At 41.2% G+C, this 10,268-nt stretch overlaps 2 protein-coding genes across 4 annotated transcripts; both read right to left on the bottom strand.

The window, feature by feature from the left end:
* Positions 1-66: 66 nt before the first annotated feature.
* On the bottom strand, positions 67-2,811 carry btf3l4 (basic transcription factor 3-like 4). Of its 2 annotated transcripts, none has more exons than XM_077024713.1 (6): positions 2,717-2,811; positions 1,259-1,320; positions 987-1,100; positions 657-858; positions 496-555; positions 67-408 (listed from the first exon to the last, which is right to left on the bottom strand). In XM_077024713.1, the coding sequence occupies exons 2-6, from the start codon at positions 1,310-1,312 to the stop codon at positions 362-364; spliced, it is 477 nt and encodes a 158-aa protein (XP_076880828.1). In that variant the 5' UTR covers positions 1,313-1,320; positions 2,717-2,811; the 3' UTR covers positions 67-361. The 2 variants fall into 2 exon arrangements, with proteins under 2 accessions (XP_076880828.1, XP_076880829.1); XM_077024714.1 differs by having other exon boundaries at positions 2,728-2,762.
* ptgfr (prostaglandin F receptor (FP)) lies at positions 2,807-8,849 on the bottom strand. 2 transcript variants are annotated; one of them, XM_077024702.1, is made up of 6 exons: positions 8,785-8,849; positions 6,232-6,324; positions 6,012-6,054; positions 5,319-5,440; positions 4,014-4,836; positions 2,807-3,869 (listed from the first exon to the last, which is right to left on the bottom strand). In XM_077024702.1, the coding sequence occupies exons 5-6, from the start codon at positions 4,821-4,823 to the stop codon at positions 3,546-3,548; spliced, it is 1,134 nt and encodes a 377-aa protein (XP_076880817.1). In that variant the 5' UTR covers positions 4,824-4,836; positions 5,319-5,440; positions 6,012-6,054; positions 6,232-6,324; positions 8,785-8,849; the 3' UTR covers positions 2,807-3,545. The 2 variants fall into 2 exon arrangements, with proteins under 2 accessions (XP_076880817.1, XP_076880818.1); XM_077024703.1 differs by lacking the exon at positions 8,785-8,849 and having other exon boundaries at positions 6,232-6,364.
* Positions 8,850-10,268: the final 1,419 nt, after the last annotated feature.

The raw sequence follows: 10,268 nt of genomic DNA, 5'->3' as shown, positions 1-10,268 counted from the left end.
TATCACTTATGTGCTACTGTGTTGATACCAAATCTGCAGCTACAGAAACCACAAAACTATATTAAAAAAGGTGTATGTTATTTATTGTTTTGTTGACAAAAATAATTAAGACTAATTTTCCATAACCACACAAATCATGATCAAGATTGGTAGTGGTATTCATCCAAAACAATAAGCCATAGCATCTTTTTAAGTGCAAGAGACAGGCTGATGAGGATTATCATCTGGGCAGACCGCCAATTTTGAATACAAAAGTCTCTGATTTGCTGGATAGTGTTGAAATGATATGTCTTATCTAATTTAAAAATACTGCAACATAGCATCTTCCGAAGAGCAGCTCAAATTTTGATGTCATCTGCAATCAGTTTGCCTCATTCTTCGATGCTTCATCAAAGTTCTCTACGAGATCTGAGGAAAGCAGAGAAAGTGTGTCAAGAAATTCAAATTCAAATTCTTGCACAACTATACAAAAGGAAAAAAACTAAAATTTCATACCCGGGACATCATCATCCTCTTCGTCAATGTCTTCTGTTTTCGGAGCTTTGTTGTCGAGAACTTCAAATTAAAGGGAGCAAGAAGCCAAAGATTACTCACTTAAGTGGTTTAAAGTCCTTCTATCACACATCCCCCCTGCACAGTGTCCCCCAGCAACTCACCTTGTCTGGGGAACTGTTCAGCGAGCTTACGCAGACTCGTGAGGCTGTCTGCACCGAGCTGGCTGAGAATGCCCGGGAGCATCTCCGTCAGCTGCTTGGTCTCTGCGTGGCCCGTGATGGCGAACGTGTTGGCGGACAAAGACGCCTGCACTTTGGGGTTGTTGAAGTGGATCACGGTCCCGTCATCCTTTATCATGTTCACCTACAGGACGGGCAACCAAATTACAGACAAGATAAATCGTGCTAAGCAGCAGAAGTCTTAGAAGTTAATCAAAAGGGTTATCAGGGGTTTGACAGCAATGAAGCAAGCAACAAACACTAGTGCTGTACCTCCTCGATGCCAGCAATGTTATTAACAGCGAGCTTCTTTAATGAACTCTGAAGTTTTTTGTCATCAGCTGTTGCTGTTCTGTGAACGACCTTCTTCTTTCTACGTGCTGTGCCCTGACGAAAATAAGACAGTTAAACTGTAGATGTGACAGTTGGGAGAGGTAGCTGTAATAACGGTGGGTTTTAGAGCGAAGCACCAATGTCCAACCAAATAGCCACATATCTGGTGAATCCATGGGATTTCTATTAAACCTTTTATGGAAGTTTGTTACCTTGCCCCCTATCCGCACTTGGGCTTGAAGTTTTGCCAGTTTCTCTTGATTCATGTTGTCTTCTGTAAAAGTAAATGGTTTTGCTGCAGTTTCATATTACAAAACAATCTGAGATTTACTATTAGCAGCTAAAGCTGCATATAATAAAAACATTACATGACCAGAAATTTTAGTTGTAATGATGGCTAGTTCACTCTACCAAAGAACTAACACATAGAAGCACTCGGCATGAGTTATTTCAGATTTTGATAGCACATAAAAACAACCATGTCCGACATCTAAGCAAACGCATAACTAGTGACAGTTTTCTTTACATTAGTTAGCCCAGTTGACGCCTCAAGCCCAAACACTAAACCCTAACTACCCTCCTGCCCAAACACTAAACCCTAACTACCCTCCTGCCCAAACACTAAACCCTAACTACCCTCCTGCCCGAACACTAAACCCTAACTACCCTCCTGCCCAAACACTAAACCCTAACTACCCTCCTGCCCAAACACTAAACCCTAACTACCCTCCTGCCCAAACACTAAACCCTAACTACCCTCCTGCCCAAACACTAAACCCTAACTACCCTCCTGCCCAAACACTAAACCCTAACTAACTACCCTCCTGCCCGTTCCCATCACACCTGAACATCCTTCTGCATTACAAAACAGTTCTATATATACACACACAATATAATACATATATACATATATATATATACAATATATTAAAATATTATAATCATTTGGCAGTAACACGAGTATTATGGTATCTGTGCCATTACATGGTGTAATTATGTTGCTTTTTACAGCCACTAGGAGAAGTGGAATAAAAACTGTGGGTTTCAATAATACCAAACCAACTATCGCAGGCTCGCTCGCGTTAAATCAGTAACACGGGAAACCTGCGAAGTACGAACCGCCCGCTTACGGACCGCACCGCCCGCTTACGGACCGAACCGCCCGCTTACGGACCGAACCGCCCGCTTACGGACCGAACCGCCCGCTTACGGACCTCCAACACAATGGCCGGGCAGCGGCGAGCCTGCTAGCGGGCTACAAATGCAGCACGGAGCGGTACCAGCCGTTGTAGAGCACGCCTAGCCTGCTCGAACCATGCAGTACACCTCTAGACTAGTACCAATACACCCAAAACGGACGAAACGAGCTGAAAAACGTCATATGTAAAATATTTTCCCCAAGTGAACACGACCGAATGAGCTAGCTAGCTAACTAGGTGGCTAACTTATTAGCCATCAGTAACCATGGTAGTTAACTTAGCTGACGAGCTAACTAGTTGTGCTAGCTAGGCAGCTACATAGGATGACAACCCGCAGTGTCAACACAAAATTAAAAACGGCACGTGACATCTTGATCTACGGAAAATAAAGATGTACAAAAGGTGTAATCAGTGGGATAACCTGTTCTGACAAACACCGAAGCGTTCTCGGGTTAAATAATAAATACAAACCTGCTACCCACAGCTGGTCAGAAAAAGCATGCGGCGGAGGAAGAAGACGGAAATGACGACACACGTTACGTCACATTTATTTTACGAGCCTACAGGTACATACTACTGCTGCTGGTAGGGATTGGAACTGCAACACAACTTTATAAGACACTTTTTTTTTCCCAGCACAAGTTAGAAATCCAACATTAAAAAGTGTATCATATAAATATTAAAAATAAATAAATAATGTGATAACATTATAATCAAACCTTTCAGCACATACAGGAACACTGCAAACAAAAATATGCCTACTGACTGATACACGCTCAAGCTTATTTTCTTCTGATGTTTATAAAGCATATAAATCCACTGACAATTTTATACATGTAGGCATGCCAGAATAAGTGTTATGTAGCTTTAAGTAATGGAGTCAAACTTAAAGCAGGCCATACTATAAAACCTGCATAAAGAAGCTATTTAAAAAGTGTAAAATTGCTGTACTTTCTTTTTTCATGAGAGGAAGAGTTGAAGCTTAGTCTTAACCTAAACACATGATAAACAACATTTTTAATAGCACTATCCAAACACATGGTGCATGTTCATAGTCCAGAACCAGAGACATTGCAGCAATCAAACGATCTGTAAAACACAGAGTTTGAAGTAAGTCTGTATAAATGGCATGCTTGACAAATATGACACACATCTGCTTAATTCTGAAGCCTTAATCGGGGATTAATTTTAATGCATGCACAATCAGTCATGACTTTCATAAGCTTCTCAAAAGTGCCAATCTGGGAGCCGGAGCCAGCTTCATCCATGGCTCTCTCTTTACTAGATCACCCTATCCTGCTCAGGGGAGTTGTGCTATGGGTCTCATAAGTGTGCCTGGCAGGAATATTCGATCCAAGCAGATGCAATCTGTTCTGCTGCTGGCGGTGGTGCTGGTCTCCACGGAACTCCCCAGTACACTAAACCGCCACCCAAAGGTGTGTTTGGGGAAAGGACTATGGCACTGCTGCACCAGTAGGTAGAGTCTCCTCAAGACCGCCTTGCGCAGAAGAATGTACACCCATGGGTCAAGAATCTGGTTCCATGTGGCCAGTCGCACGGTCAGCAGCAGGTAGCCATATGTGTCTTGTTCTTGCTCCTGGAGGCTCAGGATAATGATTGTAACCTGAGACCAAATCAAACGATGCAACAACACATAGGAATGTTTAGTGTATGCACAAAAGTAGAGAATTTTTAGGTGATATTTCATTACATTTGTTTCACAGAGAAATCGCTAATACAGTATAAGTACCACATAAAGAAGTCTTACCAGAAATGGGCCCCAGCACACACATGATACCATCATGATTGCAAGGAGCTGGCAGATCATCTCGAAATGGAGCGAGCTTTTGCGATGGCGATGATAGTCATCACGATGCCGACGCAGTGTAGACCACAGGAGGGTGAATCCAGTCACGGTGTTGCACACAAATGAGATAAGAAGAGCTAGCAGTCCCAACCCAGAGAAGATCATGGGGAGAAGAACATCTAACCAATCACGAGCCCCCGCCATGCGAAAGAAGCACCAGCTTCGGGTGCCCTGCACCTGGTACGGCCTCCAGACCACCACAGGCAGCAGAGCCACCAGCAGAGCCAGGAGCCAAGTGGACGCCAACAGGCTAGTCATGTGGCGGGACGTCCAAGCAGTTGAATGGAAAAGCGGTTGAGTTATCCCAACACAGCGCTCCACAGCCATAACACATCCAAGCAGGAGGGGACTCAGACCAAAGAAAGCCATGCACACACCAAAGAAGCCACAAAGAACTTGCTTGGGGTCAAAACTCTCCCAGTCTTTGTTTGAGGCATACACATAGAGTGCCAGGGAGCCATTAATAAGGTGTCCCAGGAAGTCAGTCACCACCAGGCCACTTGCAAACAGTAAGAAGGAAGCTTTGGACTTGAAACGGAATCGGCGGTAGGCTTTGAGAAGGATGAAGAGAGCCAGCATGTTGGAGACAATGCCCACTGTCATAGTTACAATAGAAGAAGTGACTGCCACATCTCCTTTGCTTCTGCTTTCATTACACATGCTGTTTGATGACAGGCCGTCTGCTTTGATTGTTCCATTATAAGACATCATCGATCACTATAGCCTGCATCATACACATATAAAAGCATTACTTAATAACCTTGACAAACTGATTAAAAGATGAGTGAAGAACAAAAACTTGTTTGTTGCATGCATTATTATACTGTATACCTTTATTTTTTGACATTTATCCAGATATACCTACAAAAGAGCATTGTCATATACAAATATATCCTAGCCAGTACAGTAAGTTAGAGTTCAAGATACTCTTTTACATTTTAGTTGAATGGTAAAGATATACAAATAAAAACATGTTGAGGGCAGATGAAAAAAAAGTTAAATAATAAAATATATATATATATTAATTAAAGATATATCAACTTTCCCTATATTCATATTTACCTTGGAAGAAAAAAGGCAAGGTAAAAGAAAAGATGCATAAATTCTGATATATTCACACTTTTGACTAGTACTGAATTCAATACATAATTTATTTGTACATAATTAAATGTATTTGTTTTATTACAGTACAATAACTATACTTACCTAAAAATAATGTTCTAAAGTGATCAGGTTCTGAAAGTCCCTTCCTTCAGTGTTAGGACTGAGGCTGGTAGGATTCACAGCAGAAGATTTCGAGAAGATTTACCCTCTTGACGATTCTTGTCCTGTTAAGAGCCATACAAATATACTTAAACTTGTAAATAAATGATTTATTATTTATAGATTAAGTTATAACATAAGTTATTACACTCTCCCCTATGCTCTTCCTGAACAATATTCAAATCTATATTCAAGCAAAGCAAAACCGGTTTTAAAATTGGGTTCTGTTTGTCATCTCTTGTCAGTGTGTCAGTTTGTCATTTCTCGCAGTTCTGCTGTTCGGTGCTGAGGAGGATCTATGCTCAGGAAAAGGTAGCGCATGCGGTGCGCGTGCGGTGCGCGTGCAGTGCGGTTCCGACGTGGAACTTGCGCACTGACGCGTCCCCCGCAACTTTACTTACGCAATATATTTAAAACCCGTTACAAAGTAGCATGTACACTCTTGAATAACAGCAATGTTAAACCGAAACATTATAGTTATGTCAGATTATTTAACACATTGACCTCATATTTGATTAAAGTGTAAAATGTAACAGCCTAACCGTGATACCTGAAAAATGTAGTCCCTCGTGATATTAGTATCGCAATTAGCAAGCCATGTCATGTTTGACGGTCACGATTTATGTCTATACTTACAAAGATTTTTTTCTCCCATTAAAGTTCCGAAGTCCGCCAATTCCTTAAAATAAAGTAAGATTTTAAAGATATTTATGTCATCATAAGAACCCTGAATAAAAAAATGACACAGGGAAACGTGAACATGGACATCACAGATCTACAATTGCGAAAATAACAGAAGTAAACATGTCATCAGCTGGCCAGAGTCGACTCTGCCTCGTCCAGGACTTGTTGCCACCTTATATCCATGGCGACGGGATGATGGCGGGAGGTTGAGAAGTCATGCCCTCTGTGAACATGGACGGTCTGTTTGCAACACTTCAGGTACTTTCTGCACAGATCAAAGTAAAAGTTTTTACACACGAAAAGTGTCCCGTAAACAGTCAAGGATACACTACATAACACGTAATAAGCTCCCTAAACCCTATAAGTAACCCGTTTGAAGCATACCAACGTGTAAGACAAAACGAGCCTTTGAACATGTCAACTCTGAATGGATGTTGTGCATGACGGGGGCTGACTGGTGACGAGGACGCGCGGTGCTTCATAACAAGATGTGTGAGGGTCTTCTCACCCGTAGCCGACTGTCTTGGCAGACAGCCCTTTCAAGGTAGGTCATATTAACTCCTACTGTGGTGCATAGAAGCTTTAGGGATCTACACTAATATATCAGTAGCACTTCAGACCAGAAAAGAAATTACCTTTTGTGTGTGTGTGTGTGTGTGTGTGTGTGTCTCTCTCTCTCTCTCTCTCTCTCTCTCTCTCTCTCTCTCTCTCTCTCTCTCTCCTGTGTGTGTGTGTGTGTGTGTGTGTGTGTGTGTGTGTGTGTGTGTGTGTGTGTGTGTGTGTGTGCCTCTGTGACATTGTCATTGTGTGTAGTGTGAGGTCTCTAGAAGCTGAAAAAGATCTGAACAATTTTTGAGGCTCTAATACTCTGTCCAGCAGGTGTTATGCTATCTTCCCTTCTAATAGTCTTCCTGCTTTCTGCACTGGGCTCCGGACATTGTGTGTTCTGTGCTGTTCTTTCTAAGTCATTCAGTCATTCAGTGCAGCTACAGGAACAGGCTCCTTTTAGCGTAATGATCCGATCCTCACCGGACTCACACAACTGCTACAGAGGGAGTTTTCCTCCATTTGCACTTGAGTGAGCGAGTTGTGTCTGTAGACTTTAGTGCAGTGGAACTGAAAATGCAATCTTAACATGTGAGGAAAGAAAAATAGCATACAATTACAGTGCCAAAAAGAAAAGTCAATTATGCTTTGCCAGAAATTCACAGTGAATCGTTTATTTATAATAACAGTTTTGATATTGAAGACAGAAAGGGTTTTCCTCATTTTCTGGGATTGTTTATACTCAGTGACTATAAAAGTGCAAACATGTACTGCACTGCACTGGTTTCTGTTTTCTTTGTGTTAGTCAGTCATTGCTTTCGTGTCTTTGACACTTCAGTCCTGGCTCCTCTCCATTAAGGACAGCTCCTGCTCCGGAGATTTGCTACCATGCAGACTTTAGTTCCAGTACAACAAATGTTTCTGAGGGTTTTGGTTAGCTGAATCACGTGTGCTGGATTACGGTTGGAGCAAATTTCCGCAGGGAGAATATCTAGTGTGGAGCTCTGTAATTGTAATTGTAGTGACACCAAGCACCACTAGATGGCAGAACCTGTCTGCACAAATATCATCTAAACATAAAATATCATGTTCACTATGCATTTCAACTAACCAGTGTGTTTATTTGATGAGGTATGCCTTCTCCCTGTCATGGCAGATTATTGCTCAGATGTTATATATCTCCTATATCAGTTCAAACTTCAGCTGGGTAAAATGGACTAACTTACACAAAAACATTTTTTACATTTTTGTTATTCGCCAAATGTTACTGCTTATGTCTTTTGTCTATTGTTTATTATCTGCACGATATGTTTGATTCATGTTTATTTTATGTATGTATTTGTTTAAGTACATCATTATGCTGTCAAGTGATTGCATTACATTCTTTTTCTATATTTTATGTAACAACAAGTTTTACCAAGACGAGTGTACCTAGACCATTAAATCTGATTCTGTCTGTGATTTTGATCAACGCTGAGATCTGTAATTAAAAGTATATTATGAATGGAGGTACAATTCATAGTTAAAGTACACCAAGCATGCAGGAAACTGCATGGTGTAATCACTTTTATTTAGTGTAGTAGTAATTATACACAGCATAAGATGTCAGAAATCTTGTGCCAGACCATTGGAGCTTCCCATAGAGTCTAGTCACTTCATACTAAACATCACATGATAAGCTCGTCAGGAAGCCACATCGCTCCGTTGGTGTTACACTGAATTAAGCCCACAACAGCTCCAGAAGACCCACTAGCTCACTTTTAAGACCAGCTGCAGGCACCTCTTTAAATGGAAATGCAACATTAGCTGTCCTGGTGACCTAGTCTGTAAGCCAGCCCCACTGACACTGTTAATGCATTCTCAGTGCCACCAGTTCAACACGGCCTTTTCCCCACTACACCAACAGTACACACATTAATCATGCCAGTATTATCATTAATATCCCTATATATTTACCTGCTGCAACACCCCAAAACAGCCACCTCCTAACCTATAAAATCCACCCTGGTCTCTCCAATGACTAAGGCAACAAGTCCCACTGGTACTGATAATATGTATTTAGTGCCACAGTATATCCATACTGGTCTACCCAGTCTCCCATTGGTACTGCTCAGTGCCATGGGTTGTGTAGTCTGGATGTACCGTACTACACAATGACATGACACAACAACCCTCTCACCTGCTATGTCCTGGTTCACACCGTTGTTCATGAACCACTGAAAATGTTGCTTATATGGGAAAGAGAGCTTATTCGACCAGGACTCCATCTTGATTGGGGAAACTGTGTGGTTCCTTCATGATTTGGCACTGCCCAACTTTTCAGTGTTTTTGGAAACACGTGGTTCATGCATGAATCTTGGCCTGGATCCTTTGTTTACTGCTGTTAAAACAATGATTCATCCTACTGGTTCTCATTAGTTCTGAGAAGTCTGTCGATGGATTCATATGAACACACATAAACCCATCACTTCACAGTAGGATCATATCTGATACTAATTCAAACTGATTCTGGATGATTTAATTTCCTTTCTTAGCCTGTCAGCCAAGAGTGCAAGCATGAATAAGATGAAGAAACCCCCAGCTAATTATTGGAGGCCAAGCATTCTTCTTCATGTTCATCATCATCATCTTCTTGAACTGTGTTTAAATGATCTGTTCAGTATGCATGCATGTTTAATTTGTTAATAAGCAATTAAAACATTACTCTCATGCACATATATTGCCTGTTTATATTTTATACATATTATAGAAATTCAGTTTTCAAAAGCAGACCTATTCACGATGTAAAAGTCATGACCTAGTTCTATCACTGTAATAATCTGTATTCTAACAACCCAAGAGTAAACATATCAACTTTGAAATGAGTGTCAAGATAATAAAGCAAGCCATATTTAAAATAGTCCTTTATTTTCAACCTTCCCTAACACATTGGTAAATTCTAGGTCATCATGTGGTAAACAGGCTGATGAAATGCCTAAATACAGAGAGAAACAGCTATGATTTATTGCAACTTATTTTTAATAAAATGCTGTAAGAGATTGCTTTGGGTGCTCTCTTGTATCTTCGTGTTTCAGTGGTTTGTGTGTATGATATGTATGATATGTAAGTTTTAATATGGACACTTTGGACTGACATACAACTGAGGTGCAGTTCATGTCCAGTTAATTCCCCATCTTATTAGGACTGGAGGAATAAAATGCACTGCTGTCAGTGCTCTGGCAAAACTGTAGACAGACACCAAACGTCTACCGTTATCAGCATGTGGAGGACACACACTCCATAATAAATCATCCCTATAGATCAAACATCATTCAAATGAGCTCCTCTCTCTCTCTCACTCTCTCTCTCTCTCTCTCTCTTTCTCTCTCTCTCTCTCTCTCTCTCTCTCTCACACACACACACACACACACACACACACACACACACACACACACATCCCTATCTAAATCATGACCACCTCTTTGGGTTTGCCGTTCTCTTTCCTTTTCTCTCCTTCTCACCCTCCACCACTACGTATCCTTTCAGGGTCGCCGTGTCACTATTAGATGTTGTTACATGAGAGACGTGGTATTTGCTGACTGCTGTCTGGCTGAACATCGGAGTCACTGGAGTCATTAGAGGTCATCTGGAAAAACCAGGGCTTTTTTATTCTATTCAAACCTT

Source organism: Brachyhypopomus gauderio, chromosome 12 (genome assembly GCF_052324685.1).
Source record: "Brachyhypopomus gauderio isolate BG-103 chromosome 12, BGAUD_0.2, whole genome shotgun sequence".
In the NCBI taxonomy this organism is placed as follows: domain Eukaryota; kingdom Metazoa; phylum Chordata; class Actinopteri; order Gymnotiformes; family Hypopomidae; genus Brachyhypopomus; species Brachyhypopomus gauderio.
The sequence above is the reverse complement of the archived record's forward strand: the minus strand, read 5'-3'. Positions and strand labels throughout refer to the sequence as shown.

What these genes read in the sequence shown, in the direction of transcription:
- btf3l4 (XM_077024713.1), bottom strand. Translation starts at nt 1,312, where the DNA reads ATGAATCAAGAGAAACTGGCAAAACTTCAAGCCCAAGTGCGGATAGGG. An exon ending in ACATTGCTGGCATCGAGGAG is followed by an intron (nt 859 to 986) that starts GTACAGCACTAG and finishes CCCGTCCTGTAG; the next exon opens with GTGAACATGATAAAGGATGA. An exon ending in TGAACAGTTCCCCAGACAAG is followed by an intron (nt 556 to 656) that starts GTGAGTTGCTGG and finishes TTTAATTTGAAG; the next exon opens with TTCTCGACAACAAAGCTCCG.
- ptgfr (XM_077024702.1), bottom strand. Translation starts at nt 4,823, where the DNA reads ATGATGTCTTATAATGGAACAATCAAAGCAGACGGCCTGTCATCAAAC. An exon ending in TGTGCTGGGGCCCATTTCTG is followed by an intron (nt 3,870 to 4,013) that starts GTAAGACTTCTT and finishes ATTTGGTCTCAG; the next exon opens with GTTACAATCATTATCCTGAG.